Source organism: Myotis nattereri, assembly GCF_964212035.1.
Source record: "Myotis nattereri genome assembly, chromosome: 16".
Taxonomy (NCBI): domain Eukaryota; kingdom Metazoa; phylum Chordata; class Mammalia; order Chiroptera; family Vespertilionidae; genus Myotis; species Myotis nattereri.
Genome location: NC_138091.1, coordinates 19,929,606 through 19,952,051, shown reverse-complemented (window position 1 = coordinate 19,952,051; position 22,446 = coordinate 19,929,606). Strand labels below are relative to the sequence as shown.

The following is a 22,446-nucleotide window of genomic DNA, read 5'->3' as shown; positions in this document are numbered from 1 at the left end:
TAGCGGTCATACGCCAATTACCATGTTTCTCTTTTATTAGATAGGATTGCTGCAGGTAATGTTTATATACCAGTACTATGATATTATGTAGCATATCATTTTATTTATCCTCTGTTGCATCACTGCTCTCTTCTTCATCACCATGAGTTCTAGACATATCAATTTCTTCAACTTCTTTGTATCACTGCTGTCTTCCGAGTCACTGTTTATACATGTGAGATCATTTTCATAAACTTGAGAAGGTGCCAACCCATGCATGTGCCCTTGACTGGCATTTTCTGAGCTAACTTTGTTCGTGTTCTCATGGCCAACCCTTCACTCCTCATGAAACTGAAGTACAATTTTGCCGTTCCTGTAAAATCAACAATATTCATTTCACTTGCAAACATTCTTCCCTGACATTGAGTAAGCAGAGTTGACACACATACGCCACTCTGGTGGTGCTCCATAATCCCAGTCTTAAGTCTCTGCTCCCATTTTTGCTGCTTTTCCTCTTTTTTTTTTTGCTAATATATATTTTTTAAATTAAATCTTTAATTGTTCAGATTATTACTGTTGTTCCTCTTTTCCCCCCCAAAGCTCCCCTCCACCCGGTTCCCACCCCACCGTCTGCCCTTAGCCTCCTCCCCCACTGTCCTCATCCATAGGTGTACGATTTTTGTCCAGTCTCTTCCCGCATCCCCCACATCCCTTCCCCCGCCCCGAGAATAGTCAGTCCACACCCTTTCTATGCCCCTGATTCTATTATAATCACCAGTTTATTATGTTCATCAGATTATCTATTCACTTGATTCTTAGATTCACTTGTTGATAGATATGTATTTGTTGCTCATAATTTGTATCTGTACCTTTTTCGTCTTCTTCCTCTTCTTAAAGGACACCTTTCAGCATTTCATTTAATACTGATTTGGTGGTGATGAACTCCTTTAGCTTTTTCTTATCTGTGAAGCTCTTTATCTGACCTTCAATTCTGAATGAGAGCTTTGCTGGATAAAGTAATCTTGGTTGTAGGTTCTTGCTATTCATCACTTTGAATATTTCTTACCACTCCCTTCTGGCCTGCAAAGTTTCTGTTGAGAAATCAGCTGACAGTTGTATGGATACTCCCTTGTAGGTAACTGACATTTTTTCTCTTGCTGCTTTTAAGATTCTCTCTTTGTCTTTTGCTCTTGGCATTTTAATTATGATTTGTCTTGGTGTGGTCCTCTTTGGATTCCTTTTGTTTGGGGTTCTCTGCACTTCCTGGACTTGTAAGTCTATTTCTTTCACCAGGTAGGGGAAGTTTTCTGTCATTATTTCTTCAAATAGGTTTTCAATATCTTGCTCTCTCTCTTCTTCTGGCACCCCTATAATTTGGATGTTGGTACACTTGAAGTTGTCCCAGAGACTTCTTACACTATCTTCATATTTTTGGATTCTTTTTTCCTTTTGCTTTTCTGGTTGGGTGTTTTTGCTTCTTCGTATTTCAGATCTTTGACTTGATTCTTGTGATCCTCTAGTCTGCTGTTGGAAATCTGTATAATGTTCTTTATTTCAGTCAGTGTATGCTTAATTTCTAGTTGGTCCTTTTTCACAACCTCGAGGGTCTCACTAGACTTATTGAGGATCTCATTAAATTTATTGGCAGTCTCACTAGATTTTTTGAGTGTCTCACTAAGTTTTTCCGCGGTTTCTAGAAAATTCTTGAAAAACCTTAAAAGTGTGGTTTTGAACTCTATACAGTGGGGCCTTGACTTATGAGTTTAATTCATTCTGAGACCAAGCTCGTTAAGGAGCTCGTTAACTCAAATTAATCTATCAACTCAATGCAAAAATTTGGCAGAGAGACAGCTGGTATCTCAAAAAACTCGTTAGTCGGGACACTCATAAGTCAAGGCCCCACTGTATCCAGTAGTTTGATTTCCTCCATTTCTGTCATTTTTGACCTGTTTCTTTGTCTCCGCATTTTTTATGCTTCCCTGTTGATAAAGGGGCTTTCTGTGCTAGGTGTCCTATAGGGCCTGGTAGCTCCGCCTCCCCAATTACCTGAGGAGGACACTCTTGGTGCATCTCCTTGTGGTCTTTGTGCAGTCTTGTTGTAGTTAAGCCTTGATTGTTGTAGGTACCACTGGGAGGAATTGACCTCCAGGCCAATTGGCTGTGAGAATCAGCTGTGTCTATAGTGGGAGAACTTCTGTGCTGGAGACACCCTTCTGGGGCAAGACTTGCTTCAGCGGGGCTTTGGTGCTCACTGAGTCTGCCCCCTGAGAGTGTCCCTTATGGATCTGAGGGGTTGTAATCTGGATGGTCCCACTCTGACCACTGGGTACACTGGCTCTTGGATCTCTAAGGAGTGCTAATTTGGCCTCTGCCTGAAGCTACTCAGCAGGAGCTCAGCTGTGAAGGAATGCAAGCTGCTGTGGGGCCTTCGGCCAGCTGCAGTTGGTTAGGTAATTTTCAGATTGCAAAGGGCCAGGCCTTTCATATGCAAAAGCCTGCGCACAGCTTGGGTGGGGCAGGGTCCCAGGGGATCAACAGGGCGGAGCAAGCAGCTATGGCTGCTCCTCAGTCCTGCCCTAAGAGGCCCCACTTCTCAGTGTTCGGGTAATCGCTGCAAGCACCTCTGAGAGAAAGCTGCCCTCGAGGTCCAACCGAAGCCAGACAGTCTAGCCCAGGAGTGGGCAAACTTTTTGACTCGAGGGCTACAATGGGTTCTTAAACTGGACTCAGATGAAGGAGCTGCGGCCGTGTTTCCCAATGTTGCCATGTTAACACTGCTGCTGGTGAAGGAGCCGGAGGGGAGAGCAAGAGAACCCTCTGCTCTTTCGGCTCCCCAGGCCGGATAGAACAGCCGAACAGGCGGGATCCGGCCTGCAGGCCGTAGTTTGCCCATGGCTGGTCTAGCCTCTCCCTGTATGAGTCTGGGTCCCCAGAGACTTGCCCAGAACTGGAGTTCAGAGGAGTCAGGAGCTTAAGACTCGCTCCCAATTGAAAAAGACAACTGTGTCCTCAGCCGCCAGCCCTTTCCGTGTGCACCTCTGTACCTCTGCACTTTACTTCCACACCGCACCTCCTCTGAGTCTCAGTATGCTTTTCTCTTTCTTTCTAGTTGTAGAATTTCCACTCAGCCAGTCCTCCTGTGGTTCTGAATGATGTCTGTTTTATCTTTTAGTTGTATTTTTGAAGTGGTTGTGTGAGGCAGCAATTTCCAGTGTTTACCTATGCCGCCATCTTGGTTTCCCTGCTGCTTTTCCTCTTAAGGCCTTCTTCTTTTTTGGCATCTTAAGGAGTTGTTCTTCCTGTTTTGTCCACTGTCTGATCATACACTAAGTGAGAGTAGGTCCAAATTGTCTCTCTGTAGCTCTACTTCCATGCTCTTTTGCACAGCTGATTACATTCAGTTTGAATTTTGTGGAGTAAGACAATCACTTACCAATATTTATCCTTTTATTTTTTGACATCTTTATGGGCTCAGAACGCTCCAGTCCCTATGGCATCTGTAATCTCCACCTCCACCTCCAATTATGGCATCAGCTGACGTCAGTAACAATAAGGCTCGTGATTGGAGGAAGCCTGTTTTACAAGGTATGGGCAGCTATGCACCCACGCAGCTCCCTCCTCGGCTGACTTCTGTGTATAAGATGCCCATCGATTTTCAGTCTAACAATCTTATTTTATTTTAAAAATAATTTTTACATATTTTTGTTGATTTCAGAGAGGAAGGGAGTGGGAGAGAGAGATAGAAACACCAATGATGAAAGAGAATCATTGATTGGCTGCCTTCTGCACACCCCACACTGGGGATTGAACCCACAACCCACGCATGTGCCCTTGACTGGAATAGAACCCGGGACCCTTCAGCTGCAGGCCAACACTTTATCCACTGAGCCAAACTGGCTAGGTCCAGTCTAATGATTTTAGAAAAAAAAAATAACATCTTATACATGGAAAAATACAGTATCTACTGCATCAGCCAGAGGAGGTTTCCCACCAGGGACAGGTGGTGGAACACTACAGAAAGGCCCCCATCCTCACCAGCAAGCATGGGGAGAAGCTGTACCTCATCAGAGTGCTTCAGTGATGTCCTCCCAGAGCCCTGCCACCTCCAGGCCTTCGTGCCACACTTACAACCCCAGAGCTGAGCGGGTGGCTCCAAAAAGACATGGTGGGTCACTGGCTTCCCTGTGGTCCCATCTGTTCAGTGGCTCTTCCCCTACTGACTTCCTTTGCCTGGTTGATGTTTCTATCCAGGACCTTTGTTTCCAGCTGCCTCTCCTGTGGCATCCCAGGTCTTCATTCTAGGGTTCAATATCACCCCTCCCCACTGTAGCCTGTTTTAGAGAACAAAAGATGAAAGAGGGCAAGTTTGTCCAGTTTATTATTCTCAATTAGAAACAGCCATAGACTGTTCAAACTGTTATGTTGTCAGCACCCCTCAGTAAAGACAGTGGGCCCAGTGGGGATGCATTGAAGCTGCCCTTGGTGAAGTGACCTAGGTGCCCTCCAAGTTGAAGGTCTCTGGTCCCAGCAGCCTTTGTTGGGGTCCTTTGCCCATACTTGGCTCTGTGACTGTCTAGGGAGTGAACAAGTTTGCTGGTAGCAATACGGGAGCCAACAGTGAGACAATAGTGAGGAAGTTGTTCAATGCCTTTGGGGTTGTGCTTGCAATAAAGAAAGAATTTCCTTGAAGTTCAACCTGGAAGATGGACAGCTGACTTGGAAAGACAGATGTTTTGGTACTTTACCCCCAAATACACTGTCTGCCTATGCTTTTTCCTCTTGTCCCCCCACACCCCAGTTTGTTTAAATTTCACAATTATCTATGTAATTCTCAAAGTAATATATATCTGTGCTCATTTGTGGACACTAATACAAATGATTAAGGAAAACACCTGATCTTGGGGAAGGGTAACATACACCCACACACCATATAAAGGGTGTCCCAAAATTCACGCAAGAAGTAATTTTGATAGAAAACACAGGTTTATAAGTAAAAATTGTAAATTTTTTATTGATTCTTAAAGTATACAGTATAGGGTTATGTATGGAATAGCACATCGGGTAAATGGCCTCCACGGTTTTGGTGGCACATATGCAAAGCCATGGTCTTCATTGTCCCTGCGCCTAGGACATAAGTGGTACTTGGTAATGCTTATCAAATTGAAGGGGTTGAGAGGGAGAGAAGATGGCTGCCGAAGGGAAGGCAGACTGCAAGATAGTGTGAGAGTGAGAGAACGAAAGGAGAATGTGTGGCCATACCGAGAGTGTAAATTTGTGGGTGAGTGATAGCTATACTTCAGGGGAAAGTTGGAGACTGCCAGATCGGGCTCCCCTAATGGGGCAGCCTCCACTGCTATTGAAATCTCTCCCAGAGCAGCTGGCTCAGCTGTGGAGATTGTGCCATCTTCAGTGGCTGATATCGGAAGCATATACATCCAGAAACCCTGCAACCATGGCACCCAGGGTCCAGCTACAAACCTAGGAACACCGGATCTCAAGCAGCGCAAATACTTGGACTCAGACGAGCCCTGCTCCTCCTCACAGAAAGCAGAGAGAGACCTACATAACCAAACACCAGGATAAGAGAGATCATGGGGAGACAAAGAAACAGCCTGCATATGAAAGAAAAACAGGCATCACCAGAAAAGGAAGTAAACAAATGGAGGCAATGGAGGCAAGCAACCTGTCAGAGAAAGAATTCAGAGAAATGGTCATAAGGTGGATGAAAACAATGGAAGACAAATTCAACAATATGTGTAAGAACCAAGAAGAAATGAAAAATGACATCACTGCTATAAAGAACTCAATAGAAAGCATCAACAGTAGAGTAGAAGAAGCAGAGGACCGCATCAGTGAGCTAGAAGACAAGTTGGGAAAAAATACCCAAGCAGAGCACCTTCTAGAAAAAAGAATTAAAAAGCAGGAGAGCCTAAGAGAACTTTGGGACAACACGAAATGAAACAACATCCACATAATAGGGGTGCCAGAAGGAGAGGAAACTGAGCAAGGAATAGAAAACCTTTTGAAGAAATAATGACAGAAACTTCCCTGATATAGGGAAGAAAAAACTCACACAAATCCAAGAAGCTCACAGAGTCCCAAACAAAATGAACCCCAAAAGACCGACACAAAGGCACATTATAATTAAATTGGCAAACACCAAAGACAAAGCAAGAATCTTAAAAGCAGCCAGAGAGAGACAGAAAATTACCTAAAAGGATCCCCGATCAGACTAGTGACTGATTTCTCAACAGAAACACATCAGGCAAGAAGGGAATGGTATAAAATATACAAAGTCCTGCAAAGGAAGGGTCTGAATCCAAGAATACTGTACCCAGCAAGACTATCAATCAAAATGGAGGGTGAAATCAGGAGCTTCACAGACAAAAAAGGACTATGGGAATTTATTACCACCAAACCAGCAATGCAAGAAATGCTAAAGGGTCTACTGTAAAAAGAAAAAATAGGAAACGAAGAAGGAACACAGGGATAAAGAATAAAAATGGCGACCAACAAGTATCTATCAATAATTACTTTAAATGTAAATGGATTAAATGCCCCAATCAAAAAACATAGGGTAACTGAGTGGATAAGAAAACATGACCCATATATCTGCTGCCTACAGGAAACCCACCTCAGAAAAAAAGACACACACAGACTGATGGTGAAAGGTTGGAAAAGGTTCTTCAGGTGAATAGAAAAGAAAAAAAAGCTGGGGTAACAATACTTATATCTGACAAATTAGATCTCAAAGTGAAGGACATAAAAGATAAGGAAGGCCACTTCATAATACTAAAGGGAGCAATCCAACATGAAGAAATAACTATGGTAAACATATACACACCCAATATAGGAGCACACAAATACATAAAAAATAAAAACTTCTGGAGGAGATCAAGGGAGATATTGACAGCAATACAGTCATAGGAGGGGACTTTAATATCCCACTATCACCATTGGACAAATCCTCTAAACAAAAAAATCTGCAAAGAAACATCAATCCTAAATGACACATTAGATCAGATGGAATTAATAGACATTTTCAGAACATTTCACCCCAAAGCCACAGAATATACATTCTTCTTAAGTGCACATGGGTCATTTTCAAAGAGAGACCATATATTGGGTCACAGGCAAAGTCTCTTCAAATTCAAGAAGATAGAAATCATATCAAGCATCTTCTCAGATCACAATGGCATAAAACTAGAAATCAACTACAATAAAAACAATCCAAACAAATCAAACACACGGAGACTAAATAGCACGCTATTAAACAATGACTGGGTCACCAGAGAGATCAAAGAAGAAATAAAAACATCATGGCAACAAATGACAATGAAAACACAACAATCCAAAACCTATGGGACACAGCGAAAGCAGTCTTGAGGGGGAAGTTCATAGCTCTACAAGCCAACTGCAAAAAACAAGAAACAATGATAATAAATTACCTAACCCTACAACCCAAAGAGTTAGAAAGAGAGCAACAAGAAAAGCCTAGAGTAAGCAGAAGGAAGGAAATAATAAAGATCAGAGCGGAGATAAACGACATAGAGAACAAAAAAGAAAAACAATACAAAAGATCAACAAAACCAAGAGCTGTTTCTTTGGTAGGATAAACAAGATTGATGAACCTCTAGAATCAAAGAGAGAGGACCCAAATAAACAAAATCAGATATGAAAGAGCAGAAATAACAACAGACCCCACAGAAATACAAAGGATTGTTAGAAAATACTATGAACAACTCTACTCCAACAAACTAGACAACCTGGAGGAAAAGGACATATTCCTAGAAAAAGACAACTTTCCAAAACTCAATCAGGAAGAATCTACAAATCTCAATAGGCCAATAACTATGGAAGAAATTGAAGCAGTAATCAAAAAGCTTCCAGCAAACAAAAGCCCAGGGCCAGACGGCTTCACAGGGGAGTTTTACCAAACATTCAAGGAAGAACTAAAACCTATTCTCCTCAGACTATTCTAAAAAATTCAAGAGGAAGGAAAACTTCCAAGCTCATCCTATGAAGCCAGCATCACCCCAATACCCAAACCAGATAAAGACAACACAATGAAAGAGAATTACAGGCCAATATCCCTCATGAACATAAATGCCAAAATACTCAACAAAATCCTAGCAAATTGGATCCAGCAGTACATCAGAAAGATCATACACCATGACCAAGTAGGATTTATCCAAGGGATGCAAGGATGGTACAATATCCCCAAATCAGTAAACGTAATACATCACATAAATAAATTGATAGATAAAAACCACATTGTCATATCAATTGATGCAGAAAAAAGCATTTGACAAAATCCAACACCTATTTTTGATAAAAACTCTCAGCAAAGTTGGAATAAAAAGATCAAACCTCAACATAATAAAAGCCATATATGACAGGCCCACAGCCAACATCATACTCAATGGGCAAAAACTAAAACCATTTCCCCTAAGAACAGGGAGAAGACAGGGATGCCCACTCTCACAACTCCTGTTCAACATAGTACTGGAGGTATTAGCCACTGTGATTAGACAAGAAGAAATAAAAGGCATCCAAATTGGAAATGAAGAAGTAAAACTGTCCTTATTCGCGGATGACATGATATTGTACATAAAACACCCTAAAGACTCCATCAAAAAACTATTAGACTTAATAAATGAATTCGGAAATGTAGCAGGATACAAAATTAACTCCAAGAAATCTATGGCATTTATATACACAAATAATGAACTTACAGAAAGAGAGTGTTAAATGTACTCACATTTACCATTTCACCAAAAAAATTAAGTTACCTAGGAATAAACTTAACTAAAGAGGTAAAAAACCTCTATTCAGAAAACTATAGGACGTTGAAAAAAGAGATAGAGGAAGACATAAACAGATGGAAGAACATACCATGTTCATGGATTGGTAGAATCAACATCATTAAAATGCCCATACTACCCAAAGCAATCTATAAATTCAATGCAATACCCATTAAAATACCAATGGCATATTTCACAGACCTAGAACAAACTCTCCAAAAATTCATCTGGAATAATAAAAGACCCCGAGTAGCTGCAGCGATCCTGAGAAAGAAGAACAAAGTAGGTGGGATCTCAATACCAGATATCAAGCTGTATTACAAAGCCATTATTCTCAAAACTGCCTGGTACTGGCACAAGAACAGACATATAGATCAATGGAATAGAATAGAGAACTCAGAAATTGACCCGAACCAATATGCTCAATTAATATTTGACAAAGGAGGCAAGAACATGCAATGGAGTCAAGACAGCTTCTTCAATAAATGGTGCTGGGAAAATGGGTCAGACACATGCAAAAAAATGCAACTAGACCACCAACTTACATCATACACAAAAATAAACTCAAAATGGATAAAGGACTTAAATGTACGACGAGAAACCATAAAAATACTAGAGGAATCCAAAGGGAACAAAATCTCAGACATATGCTGAAGCAATTTCTTCACTGATACAGCTCCTAGGGCATTGGAAACTAAAGAGAAAATAAACAAATGGGACTACATCAAAATAAAAAACTTCTGCACAGCAAAAGAAACCATCAACAAAACAACAAGAAAACCCACTGCATGGGAGAACATATTTGCTAATGTTATCACTGATAAGGGTTTAATCTCCAACATTTATAGGGAACTCATACAACTTAACAAAAGGAAGATAGACAATCCAATCAAAAAATGGGCAAAGGACTTAAATAGACACTTTTCAAAAGAGGACATTCAGAAAGCCAAGAGACATATGAAAACATGCTCAAAGTCACTAATCATCCGAGAGATGCAAATCAAAACAACAATGAGGTACCATCTCACACCTGTCAGACTGGCTATCATCAACAAATCAACAAACGACAAGTGCTGGAGAGGATGTGGAGAAAAGGGAACACTCGTGCACTGCTGGTGGGAATGCAGACTGGTGCAGCCACTATGGAAGACACTATGGAGTTTTCTCAAAAAACTGAAAATGGAACTCCCATTTGACCTGTGATCCCACTTCTAGGAATATATCCCAAGAAACCAGAAACACCAATCAGAAAGGATATATGCACACATGTTCATAGCAGCACAATTCACCATAGCTAAGATCTGGAAACAGCCTAAGTGCCCATCAGTAGATGAATGGATTAGAAAATGGTGGTACATCTACACGATGGAATACTATGCTGCTGTAAAAAAGAAGGAACTCTTACCATTTGCAACGGCATGGATGGAACTGGAGAGCATTATGTTAAGTGAAATAAGCCAGTCAATGAAGGAAAAATAGCACATGATCTCACTCATTCATTGATAATAGAGACCATTATAAACTTTTGAACAGTAATAGATACAGAGGCAGAGCTGTCTCAAACATATTGTCAAACTGCAGCGGGAAGGCCGGGGAGGGTTGGGGGGCAGGAGGGAGGGGGGGTAAGAGATCAAGTGAAGGGCTTGTATGCATGCATATAAGCATAACCAATGGACATAAGACACTGGGGGATAGGGGAGGCCAGGGGATTGTCAAGGGTGGGGAAAAAAAAGGACACATATGTAATACCCTTTGTAATACTTTAAGCAATAAAAAAAAAGAGAGAGAAAAAAAGAAAAGAGTTTACCATTGTGAAGATCTGGAAACAGCCTAAGTGCCCATCAGCAGATGAATCGATTAGAAAACTGTGGTACATCTACAGGATGGAATACTATGCTGCTGTAAAAAAGAAGGAATTCTTACCATTTGCAACAGCATGGGTGGAACTGGAGAGCATTATGCTAAGTGAAATAAGCCAGTCAATGAAAGAAAAATACCACATGACCTCACTCATTTATGGATAATAAAGACCATTATAAACTGATGAACAAAAATAGATACAGAGGCAGAGCAGCTTCGAATAAACTGTCAAACTACAGCAGGAAGGCTGGGAGGGTTGGGGGGTGGGGGCGGGTAAGAGACCAACCAAAGGACTTGTATGCATGCATATAAGCATAACCAATGGACACAAGACACTGGGGGATAGGGGAGGCCGGCAGAATGTCAAGGGGGAAAACAAAAATGGAGACATATGTAATACTCTTTGTAACACTTTAAGCAATAAAACAAAATTTAAAAAAATTTGAAGGGCTTGAAATCAAAGGGCAACAGATATTAGAATCTGATTCAATAAACCAAGTAAAATTAGGCTTTTATTTTTTTGTTGTTGTTGTTAATGCTAACACAAAATTCAAATCTTGCATGAATTTTGGGACACCCTTTATATGTTTGTGTGTATGTGTGTGTGTATATATATATATATATATATATATATATATATATATATAGATAGATAGATATTAGAGGCCCGGTACATGAAATTTGTGCTGGGGGGTGGGGGGGGGGTAGGTCCCCCTCAGCTCAGCCTGTATCCTCTCACAATCTGGGACCACAGGCTCCTAACTGCTCATCTGTGTGCCCGCCTGATCGCCCCTAACTGCCTCCCCACCTGCCTGATCACCCCAAACCCCCTCTGCTGCTAGCCTGGTCGCCCCTAACTGCCCCTCCACTGGCCTGGTCACCCCTTATTGACCCCCTGCTGGCCTGGTCGTCCCCAACTGCCCCCCTCTGCTGGCCTGGTCACCCCTCACTATCCCCCCTGCCAGCCTGGTCGCTGCATGCAGTCTGCTGTTTGGTCTTTAGGTCGCCCCTCACTGCCCACCCCCTGCCAGCCTGGTAGCCCCATGCAGCCTGCTGTTCAGTCATTTGGTCATTCCTCACTAACCCCCATGCCAGCATGGTTGCCCCATGCAGCCTGCTGTTCGGTCTGGTCATTATGCGTGAGGGCGTCCTGGACAGTTTGCTTTTTCCTTTATTATTAGTATAGATGTATGTATAAATTTTCTTTACAGGTGTTTCAATGTTTACAAAAGAATATGTGATTGGTAATAGTAGACATAGAATATTTATAAAGAAATTGTATTTCTTTCTCTTTACATTTGAACTTCTTTATTTAAATATACAGTCTTGAGATAACACATTCCTATAGTTGAAGAAGGGGTCTTGACACCTCCTAAACCTTCATGCAGTCTCTGGTTATTGTAATAAAAAATATTATAAGACTATGTGTGATTATCTTTGGTAAACTCTGACTCAATGATGGGACAGCAATGACTGAGCCATTACTGAATACTCTGTGCCTAAAGGGAGGAGTTTAACAAATTTATTAGTTATGTATGTTATTTTCTGTCACAACATTTTTATTACATTGAAATAATAAATTTATTGAATGAAACTCCAAGAGGAAACAAGAGCAAAAGTATTAAAAAGAACTCATGCAAACACACACACGCGTGCGCACACAAACATAACTCATGTAGAATAAAATAATTTGGTAATGGATACACAATATAGAAGATGTAAATTATGACAACAATGGGGGAGTAAAAGGGTAGAATTTTTACATGTGATTGAAATTGTTATGAGTTCGAAATAGACTGTAATAATTATAAGATAGTTAATGTACATCTCATGGCACACGCAAAGACAAACCTCTAGCAGATACACAAACAAGAGAGAAAGGAATCATAGCATACCCCTATAGAAACTCATCAAATCACACACAGCAAGAGAGGAAGAAAGAATAAAAGAAGTACATAACAGATACAAAAACAATGGATACTTCCTTCCCTATCAATAATTATTTTGAATAAAAAGCATTACCTTCTCTAATCACAAGACAGAGTGGCTGAATGGAAAAAAAACAAAGCACAATAAAATCCAAGATCTGGCTATATCCTGCCTACAAGAGACTCTCTTTGGCTTTAAAAACACACTTAGGCTAAGGGAAAAGGATGGAAAATATTCAATGCAAATGGAAACCAAAGAAAGCTGGATTAGCTATTATGTCAGACAATGAAGCTTGAGCTTCTGACCATCACTGACAGGGCCTGGGGCAGGAGGAGGGAGAGTGGCACAGAGGGAAGGGAGGAGAAAAGGGGACATGGAAACTGGGGGTGGGGTCCTCACACAGCAGCAGCAGGGTGGAGGGAGAGATCACTGGGTCTGGGTTCCAGCCCTGGCTGTTTCCAAGTGCTGTGTGAGCGTGGATTTGGGTGCTTGGATGAAAAGAGAAAGAGGCAAGGGTGTAGCTGAGATTTCCAGCCCAGGTGACTCCATATGTGGAGGCTGAAATCAGAGAAGTCAGGAGAGGGGACTGGCTTGAGCTGAGGAATAGGCCTACCCTCCTCTTGGGGTTCACCTGGAGAACAGAGTCCTCCTTGGAAGGACCACCCAGACCCCAGGGAACTTCAGAGTTATTATGACCCAAGCTGTGCCTGGCCAAGGACCATGTCACACATGGCACCTGCTTGGGTAAGATTCACTGCCTGGCCTGCCTGGGTCTCAGTTTACCCATCTATCAAATCAGAGGGGGTGTAACCTCAACACTGGAATGTTCCTGAAAGATGATTTCTAGGCCTACTGACCCACCCCCCGCCCTGGCTTCTCCATCCTTCTTATGGTGTTTTATTGGCCCAGGTCTTTATCCAGGTCTAGGCTCACCTGGCTGGGAACTCACTTGCTGCCTTGCAGCCCCACTTGGGGCCTCAGGACAGCTCAGCAAGCCTCACATTTCCAGCTCTGTCCATATGTCAGGCAAGTGTCTCAAATATTCTCTATGTCTTGGAGGATCCAGGACTCAGGGTCAAAGAATTTTAGCAGCTTGGTGGAGTTTTGCTTGGGTGGAATTGGGGAGTAGAGGAATGGGGGCAGTTGCACTGTAGGAAGGAGGTTGATGCTTGCTAGTAGGATGGGCAGGAGCTGGCATTGAATCTGGGGGTCTTCAATGGAGAAGAACTGTGCTGGCATGAGCAGAGCAAGGACCATAGGCCAGGTACAGAAGGTCACCAGGGTGGCCCAGCAATGGGAAAAACTTGGAAAACAAGGACCTCACCCCCAGGGTAATCTTCTTTCCCCTAGCATATCACTGTCATGGGGTGTGGACCCCCTGACCTTTCAGACCTCTGGCCATGCTGTTCAGACCCCCTGATCTTTCCTCCCAAGAAATAACATCTGGGCGTCAGTTGCATTTCAGCTCCAGGCCCAGAAAGGCAGCAAAACCATCTGCATTGACTAATGACCCTTTGCCCTGGCACCAACCAATCAGTGGAGACCACAAAGGACCCACTTGGAAAGCTGATAAATATTCTATTGAGATTCTCCTCTGGGATCTCCCCTAAGATCTCCACTCCTAAAAGTTTTTAGAATGAAGAACCCAGTGTGCTCTCCCTCTTGGGAGCATGCCCATGCCTTTCCACACCCCTCCCCTCCCCCCATCATCATTACCTTTACCTTCCTCACTCCCAACCTCCAAGGGCCCTTCCTTTGCTTCTGGAACTTGTTTTCTGAATCCTTTTCTTCTACTATCTATTTCTGATGCCTCTGTGATTTTCTGAGTAAAAGTTCTCTTATAGTTTGAGTTTTGGCTCTGAATTCTTCCCTAGTCAGAACTCAAGTACCAAGGTTTCTGAAAAGAGGTCTGGTCTGACCCCACTGGTCTAATACCTGATGCTGTTCTCACCGTCATAGTCAACAGCACCAGAAAGCAAGAGACCGGTCTTAACTAGGAGAGGTCAGGAGAAACCAGTGAACCCACTGCAGCCTGCCTCACCCTCTCATTGGAGAATGGTGCCCTGACACTGCTGGGCAAATGTCCCGATCTATCTCTAGGAACTTTGTATCTCTGCCCTGGTTTGGTTCTGCCTCTGCCTCACCATATATGTCATGGCTCCTCTCTGTGCCTCAAGTCTCCTCACATGAGGCTGAGAGCCTCTGCCCCCACAGCTGTCAGTAGTAATAACATCCGCAGGGGCAGCAACAATAACAACAGAACAGTTCATTGAGCACTTACTAGGAAGTGGACTCTGTGGTAGGTGTCTAACATGGATTACCTCTTTACCCTCCTACAGTCCAGGGGGCAGGCTCCTACCCTCTCATTTTACAGATGGAGAGAAGATGCAGAGAGCAGTGAGGCGACTTGCCCAATGTGGCCATGCCAGGAGTAGAACCTGCTTCTTGCCAACTCCCTTCTGTGCTTATAGCACAAGATCAGGCAAGTGGCCTCTTGGGAGGTGGGTGTGAAACCCACTCTCTTTCTGCTAGTGCTTTCTGAGAGTTTCTCTGGCCCTTGGAGTGCCCTAGTTTCTCTGGCCTTCTGTGTGCTCCCTCCCAGGTGCTGTGAGGACCCATGGGTTGCTGGGAATGCACTAGGAACTCTTCTCCACAAGCCTTTTAGCTGAAGTCTAGTTTGAGCCTGGACCCCCCCTTTGACCGGGCAGTCCCCAGAAGAAGGTCTGATGGGGTTCAGTGGGTTGTGGGTGGAAAGGAGATCAACAGCAGGCAGAGGGTATGTTGTCTACTCACCTGACTTCATAGCTGGCTCTTTCTGGGCTCGAGCACACAGCTCGCTCAGGCCCATCTGCTCCCAGGACTGCAGGGCCAGGTCCCAGGCTTGTTGCTCCCCGTATTGAGCGACCAGGCATGAGGCCACCTCCTCTGGTTGTGCTGGGGTCGCCCCAGGAGAGCGCTGGCAGAGATCCTTATCAGGCATCCGCAGCAGGAACTCCCTCAGCTGCTCCTTGCTCATACCCTCTAACATCTGGGCCAGCCACTGCTGGACTCCATGGGCCATCTCTGCTGCAATGGGCGTGTCTGCTGCACTGGCCATGTTTGCTGCACTTGTTATCTCAGTCCCAGCTCCGAGGGCCTCAGGGATGTTCACTGGGGAGGAGGTGGGTGGGGAGGGCATTAGGCAGGTAGAGAATAGCAGTCATTTTTGTCCCCTACCATATCCCAATACCAGACTCCCACTGGGGTCATTACTGCTTCCCTGGCAAATTGCTCTTCAGCACTATGAACCCATTTTTGAAATCCTCTTGGTTTCTTCCAATAGATGATGTTGGGAGAAGGGAGGTGAAGGGAAGAGGCAGGAAAAGCGATAAAATGAGGAGCCCAGAGAAGGCAGAGAGAGATTTGCAAAAGTCAGGTTACTGAGATGATGGAGTGGGGGCAGTGAGAAGAGTGAAGTGGTGGGAATGGGAGGATGGGCTCTTCAGGACACTCACTGTTCTGTGCTCTTCAGTCCTCCCTCCTGTGAGACCTGGAGCTCTGGAGCCACCTTGAGCTTTAATGCTGACAGAAGATGGGGTGAGGGGAGAGGCAAAGTACAGGGTGGGTTTTTAGTTCCCAGGGTGGAGCTTGGAGCTGCTCCACCCAGGTCTCTTCAGAATTCTCCTGGCCCTAGGCAACCAAAGGGGAAGAATGGCCACACCCAGCCAGAGCGGGAACAGAGGGTGTAGCCAGGGGAGGGGTGGGGCCAGGGCAGGCCTGCAGAGCTTGTACTACTTAGAGCCAGACATCTACTGGCCACATCTACAGGCAGGCCATGGGCATGAGTTCTGGTAGGGCATGTGCTAGTGCATGAGACAGGTCAGTAAGCCCAGACAGGTGGAATAGGGAAACTGAGCAGATATCTGAACAAACTGGCAGAGCAACTTACAGCAGACACAGAAGATCACCTCCCTAGAGATAACACCTAGTTCTCAGTTGTATTTCAGCTCCAGGCCCCCCAAAATAGCAAACTAGGTGGGTGACACCAGGACCAGCTGCAATGACCCCCTGCCCTGGCACTGGCCAATCAGTAGAGACCAGGACCCTGAAAGAGCCCACCTATAAAACTGATAAATACTCTGCTAAAACCCTCCTCGAGGAGTCCCACCTGCAAGAGAGAAAAAACACTCTCAAAACAAAGGACCCAGCATGTGCTCTCCCTCTGGGGAACACACCCATGTCTCTCCCTTCTCTCTCTTCTTCCCCCACAGGCACACACCTCCTAAAGTCTAAGGGACCCCACAAGACTTGCAACCAGGGGAGCCATGGACAGCAGCAGGTCATCCCAGGCTAACCCCCTGAACCTGTCTCCTTTTGTCAGACTTCCCAGTGAGCTTAAGCAGCCCTGCCTTGGCTCATTTCTTTCCAAAAACACTTTTAGAAAACCAAAGCAGCCCAGCCTGGTTCTCCCTGTGGCCTCTTCTGTGCTAAGCCCTTCCTTGTTTTACTGTCCCCAGCTATAATAAACACACCCGCATAGTCACTTGGTCTTGTGTTGTCAAGAACATACATACTGGCCGTCCTTATGCCAGCCTGCTCAGGGCCAGGTCCCCTGTCCAATAACATCTGGTGCCCCAGATGGGACCTTGTTTCCTGAGGTTACGGAGCCCAGCTGGCTCACTTGCTCTGACTAGGATTGTCTTATCATGGTATAGAGTGGCAGGATTCCAGAGGAGCCCACCCACAGCCACCTCTCAGACTCAGACCCATGCTAGGTATTAGCTGGGGCCCTCTGGGTGCTACATGCTCCTCATTTTGCATTGGGTGAGCTCCTTTGGAATTCTGGACCTACCCACTCCCCACCCCCGACCCCTATTTTAAGGTAAGAGGCTCACTTTCTTTGATCTGTTTTTAAAAAATCCTTGTGGTAGAGCTAAAGGTTAAGGGTTGAGAGAACCCAGGCTAAGGCAGGACACATAGAGAAAAATGAATGGCTGTTTTTTAACTCCCAACCTCAGCCCTCCTTAATACTTCTGCAGATATACAATAAACAGGAAGCCTTTATTTGCAAGTATTTATAGAAATGGGAAAAATGTAATTAGAAGTGATCAACTTTACACACGAAAATGTAGCTCTTTTGATGCCTAAGTCAAATTTTGCATGCAAAATTAGGAAAAACTGGCTCTAAAATTAAACAGAATGAATGGAAAGCTTATCTTAATTCCAATCTAGAACCTCCTAGAAAAAGCATAGGTAAATCACACTCACAGTAGAAAAGCAGAAAAACCAGTCTGAAGTAGAGGGAAAACAATTGCATGCATTCATTATGTTATTGGTGCCTGCAGGTAGTGTGTGGGTTCTTGATTTCACGTAGGAAAGATTTCACAATATGAGTCCAGATGATTTTGAGAGTATGTTTATTAAAAGTGGGAACAGTGAAACAAAGGAAGGGCTAAATGTAGAAGTGTAACCAGACAATCAATGGGTCCATGCTGCCTGTAACTACTTGAGCCAATTAAGCAGAGACCGGGTTGAACCATATCTGATCATTTATTCCAATACTGCCAGCAGCATGAGAGAGTAGCAGGTCATCCACAAAAATCTGCTCTCCACTCCACTATAAGCCTGCTGCTTATATTAGGTAGAAGGACAAACATTACATGGGGGAGTAGGCAAAAAGGGCAAATGGGCAGTTTACAGATATGCAAAAGGGGTGGGGTCTTCAAAGGGCTAGTGATATGCAAAGGCTGGGGGTCCTCAAAGGGCTGGCAGCTCTGGTTTCTGGCTTTGGTTTCTGCTTTCCATAAGAATAAGCAGCTCCCTGATGAGGAGAATGGGCTGAATTGCCAGGTGAATTCCCAGGTCCCACAGGCAATTGTCAGTCAGGTTAGAATGTGCCTTCTTTAATCCAAATAAAACAATCACAGTTAACAGAGCATGATTAATATTTCTTACAATTATAGTTGGTCCCCAATATTTTATTTCTGCCCTTATCAGAAGAAGAAACAAAAGAGAGCCTAGGTGAGGCTGCTTTGGCTCACTGAGACATAAAAGTCACAGTGACAGAAGTGAGCTCACTGGAAAGTCAGAGAAAAAGGGGGCCTTGGAGTCGGGTTCAGGAAGTAAGCCCGAGATGAACTGCTGCTGCCCACTGCTTTCCTGGTTGCAGATCTTGTGAGGTGCCTTAGTATTTAGGAGACAGAGAGCAGATATATGAGCTGTGGGCGTGCTCTAGCAACAGCATGCCCTAGGTAGAGTATGTTTATAAAAGCTGGGGACAATGAAATGAAGAAAGTGCTTAAGATAGAAGAAGCAACAGAAGAAAGTCAGAGAAATGGGAGCCCTGGCGACATGTTCAGGGGATAAGCCTGGGACGAGCTGCCACTGCCCACTGCTCTCCTGATTGCAAGTCTCATGAGGACCCTTAGAGAAAAAGAGCAGAGATGGAAGGTGCAGGCATGTTCTAGCAAGAGCGCACCATGGGTTCTTTGTCTTGAGGCTTCTTATGTTTCTTTGGCGGGACAGAATCCTAGGGGAGGTCAAAGGGGAGGGTTTTTACAGAATATTCATTAACTTTTCAGGTGTGTCCTTCAATGTGTTGATTCATTAAAACATAGATAAGAAGGGTCAGGGGTTATTTTCTGGTTTCTTTTCTTTCTTTTTTTTTTGGTAAGGGATTATAAATGTGTTAGGTCACCTGAATACCAGATGGGCTGATCCCCAAAATGGTGCCAGCACCCAAAGATGGGAGTCAGAGGTTTTTAAAGGACAATGGCAGGCTGTTTCTGGGTGAAGAATTCTCTGGACACGTTGGGATTCTGGGAAACTCCAGAGGGAAGAGATAATGGTTTTAGCAAGTGAAATGTGGCTTAAGCAAGTGGAATGTCCATTGTGAAGTGGCCTAAAGGTCAGTTCCCAGGGGAGGGGAAATTGATTAATATATTTGATCAGATTTAACATTCCAGCCTTTTTGTTTTATGGAACAGGGACGAGGTCATATCTTCCATAGTTACTTCCTGCTGAGAGGGGGCATCGAGATCACAGGGGTTGGACTTTGATTGTAGTCAGCTGGAACATAGTATAGATAACTCCTGTTTGAAGCGAGGGGTTGTGGCAGTATGATTTCCCTAGGGGACCGGTTGGTGAAGGCTCAAAAGCGGTCCTCTTGAGTGATTTGGTAAAAGCTGGTTCTGAGGCTGCTACAGTGTCACTTGTTTGGTTTTGCTGCTATTCTGGGCCTGGAGCTGAAATACAATTGAGGCCTAGATGTTATCTGCCACCCCAATCATTAACCGAGGCTTTGTCCTGGTGATATAAGTCTGTGGGGCCTTGTCAGAGCCTGGGCAGCTTTAGTCTTCTGTGGCCAGTCCCAGGAGGTCTGGGAGCTCCAAACCGGATCCAGATGGCAGCAGCCTTGCTGGACTAGCTGAGGTCTGACCTAGAGAAGATCGGCTGGTGTGGGATGGAGGGTCATCAATGGAGGTGAGATTCCTGATCGTGTGTCGTCCTTGCCTGGTTCAGGAGGGCTCATAAGGGAGGGATGCCTAATCGAGGCTGCTATCGAGTCACTTGAGTAGGATTCAGAGGCAATCCCAGGTAGAGCTGCCACTGCCACTGCTCTCTGAGTAGCAAACTCAGGGTGATCAAAGTCAGGGCGATGGCTCCCCATTCCTGGGGAACTCCCTCGGGTTTCAGCACTAATTGTTAGGGTCACCAAAGGAGAGACGCATGAGGCCAAAGTGGTAAGGGATTATAAATTTACTAGAGGCCTGGTGCAGGAAATTTGTGCACGGGAGTGTGTGTCCCTCACTCCAGCTTGTACCCTCTTGCAATCCGGGACCTTTTGGGGGATGTTGGACTTCCAGATTAGGCCTGATCTCACAGATCAGGATATCCATCTCGCAATCCAGGACCGCTGGCTCCTAATTGCTCTGCCTGCCTGCCTGATCGCCCCTAAAACTCAAGCTTCTTTTTTTAAAATTTTTAATATTTATATTTCTTCTGTATTTTTTATTTTAAAAGTCAAGCTTCTTGAGAACATGAGGCATTTAACATTATTCCATATTCCTTACAGAGAGCTAAGAATGGTAAAGACAGCAAATACTTAATACTTATGGGCTTCTATATAAACACTTTCCAACCAGGAATGTTTTAATAGGCAGTATCCAAAAACTTGAACTGGAAAACCTAAAAGTAGAGTGCTCAGATTTCAGGGATCAGGTGCTATCAGCAGGATTTCTATCCCAATTAAACTCTAATTCTTAGCTCTCAACAGTCTGGACAAACTGCCCTTCACTGTCTCTAGTTTCTTATTCGCCACTATCCCATTTTCTTTTTTCTTTTTCTTTTTTTGAGTTTAATGTTTTATATCCACATAAGTATCAACATATCATACAAAACCCATCTGCCAGCCTAGCTGGGCAGGCAGGAGGGGGGTCCATGGAGCATAGAAAACCAGGGTTCTTGTCCCAAAAGAGGAGAAAATGGGTTTACAGTCAAAGAAACAAAATCAGAACTCAACATGATCAAGGTGAAACCTTGAAACTGCATCGAGTGGAGATGCTGGGGGCAGCGGTGCATCTCGGCTGGCCCAGCGGTACCTGCAGCAGCCTCGGTTCCTGGGAAGCCTGGGGTCAGAGAGGGCTGAGCTCTTGAGGTTATTTTTTAATAATTTTGCTTTTGGGGGAAGGAAGGCTTCTGGGCACCAGATCCATGTGGGGATTACCGGTGCAGGTTTCACCTCAGGAGGGGAAGTTGGGTCTGTGGAGCTGTCCCGCCCACACCCCAGCATGCCACAGCTGAGGTTCTTAGAAGTGGCCCAGGGAGTTCCTTACTGCCTTCTTCCTGCCCTGACCCCAGGTCTATGGCTTAAAAATCAGAGCACCAGGCTGAGGCTGAGCACCCGAGGGGCCTTTGTAAACATGGCAGGTACAGGCATGGGGAGCTTGGGGAACTGTAGGAACTGGTGGGGGCAGCCAGAGCCAGGGGAAGGCAGTGCCCATGGGGAAAGGGGGCATGGGGTGGAGGAGGTATGCTCCTCTAACAGAGATTTAGAGGTACAGAGACTAAGAGAGACAGCGAGGACAGAGATGGGGATAGAAGGAGTGACAGGAAGATTGGCTGGTGTGGGATGAAGGGTCATCAGAGACTCAGAGAAAGCAAGAGAGAGATTGAGACAGAGAAAGAAAGATTCACAAAGAAGAGAGACAGACAGAAAGATGGAGTCCTGCTCTGTATGAGCCAGTGGTCTGGGGGGGGGGGGCGGGGGGCGGGGGGGGGAGGGGCTGGGACTTGCTCCGGATGTGCCAGTGTGCCAGTAAGTGCATCATTATGTTGCATGAGGGAGGTGTGCTGGTAATGCAGCACCAGCTCCTTCAGAGACTTGTACAGGTTGTAGTGTAGGTATCCGCAAAACCCAAGCCAGTGGCCGAGCGGTAGATGACACAGGGCTTGGTATCACCGTCCACCACCACAGAGCAGGCATAGCAGCCCCGCTGGCTGCTCTCATGGATGAGGAAGGTACCATCCCGCCTGCCCTTCAGCATTTCCTCAGCCTGCGTGGGGTTGATCTTGCCCACACACCAGCTTCGTTCCTCATGGTGGGGAGGTCATCCTCATCCTCCACCAGTGCATACCGATCTTCAGTCTCAGTTTTGATTCCTAAATACTCCTTGATTTTCTTCTGCCGGGCGCCTTTCTGGGGGAGCCATACCAGGTACTGGTCTCGGATCTTGCACAGCTGCATGAGATCCGGCTTCAGTTTGTTCAAGTGCTTATCGATCTCCCGGTTGTCCGAGGCCTGTGTCCGCAGCTCCTGTTCCAGCTTCGGGTGGCTCTCCTGGATCTCAGTGATGCGAGACTTGAGCTGTTCTGAGTTCAGCAGGGTCCTCTGCAT

The 22,446-nt window shown here is 44.9% G+C and overlaps 1 protein-coding gene across 1 annotated transcript in view; it reads right to left on the bottom strand.

Moving 5' to 3' along the window:
• LOC308531821 (NACHT, LRR and PYD domains-containing protein 1-like) overlaps positions 1 to 22,446 on the bottom strand; it is a gene marked incomplete at both ends in the record, with an annotated part of 90,933 nt that extends 68,487 nt beyond the window's left edge. Inside the window, 2 exons of the mRNA XM_081108928.1 lie at positions 15,366 to 15,722; positions 22,134 to 22,446. Of these exons, the coding sequence (XP_080965054.1) occupies positions 15,366 to 15,722; positions 22,134 to 22,446 (670 nt within the window). The remainder of the gene's footprint in view (positions 1 to 15,365; positions 15,723 to 22,133) is intronic.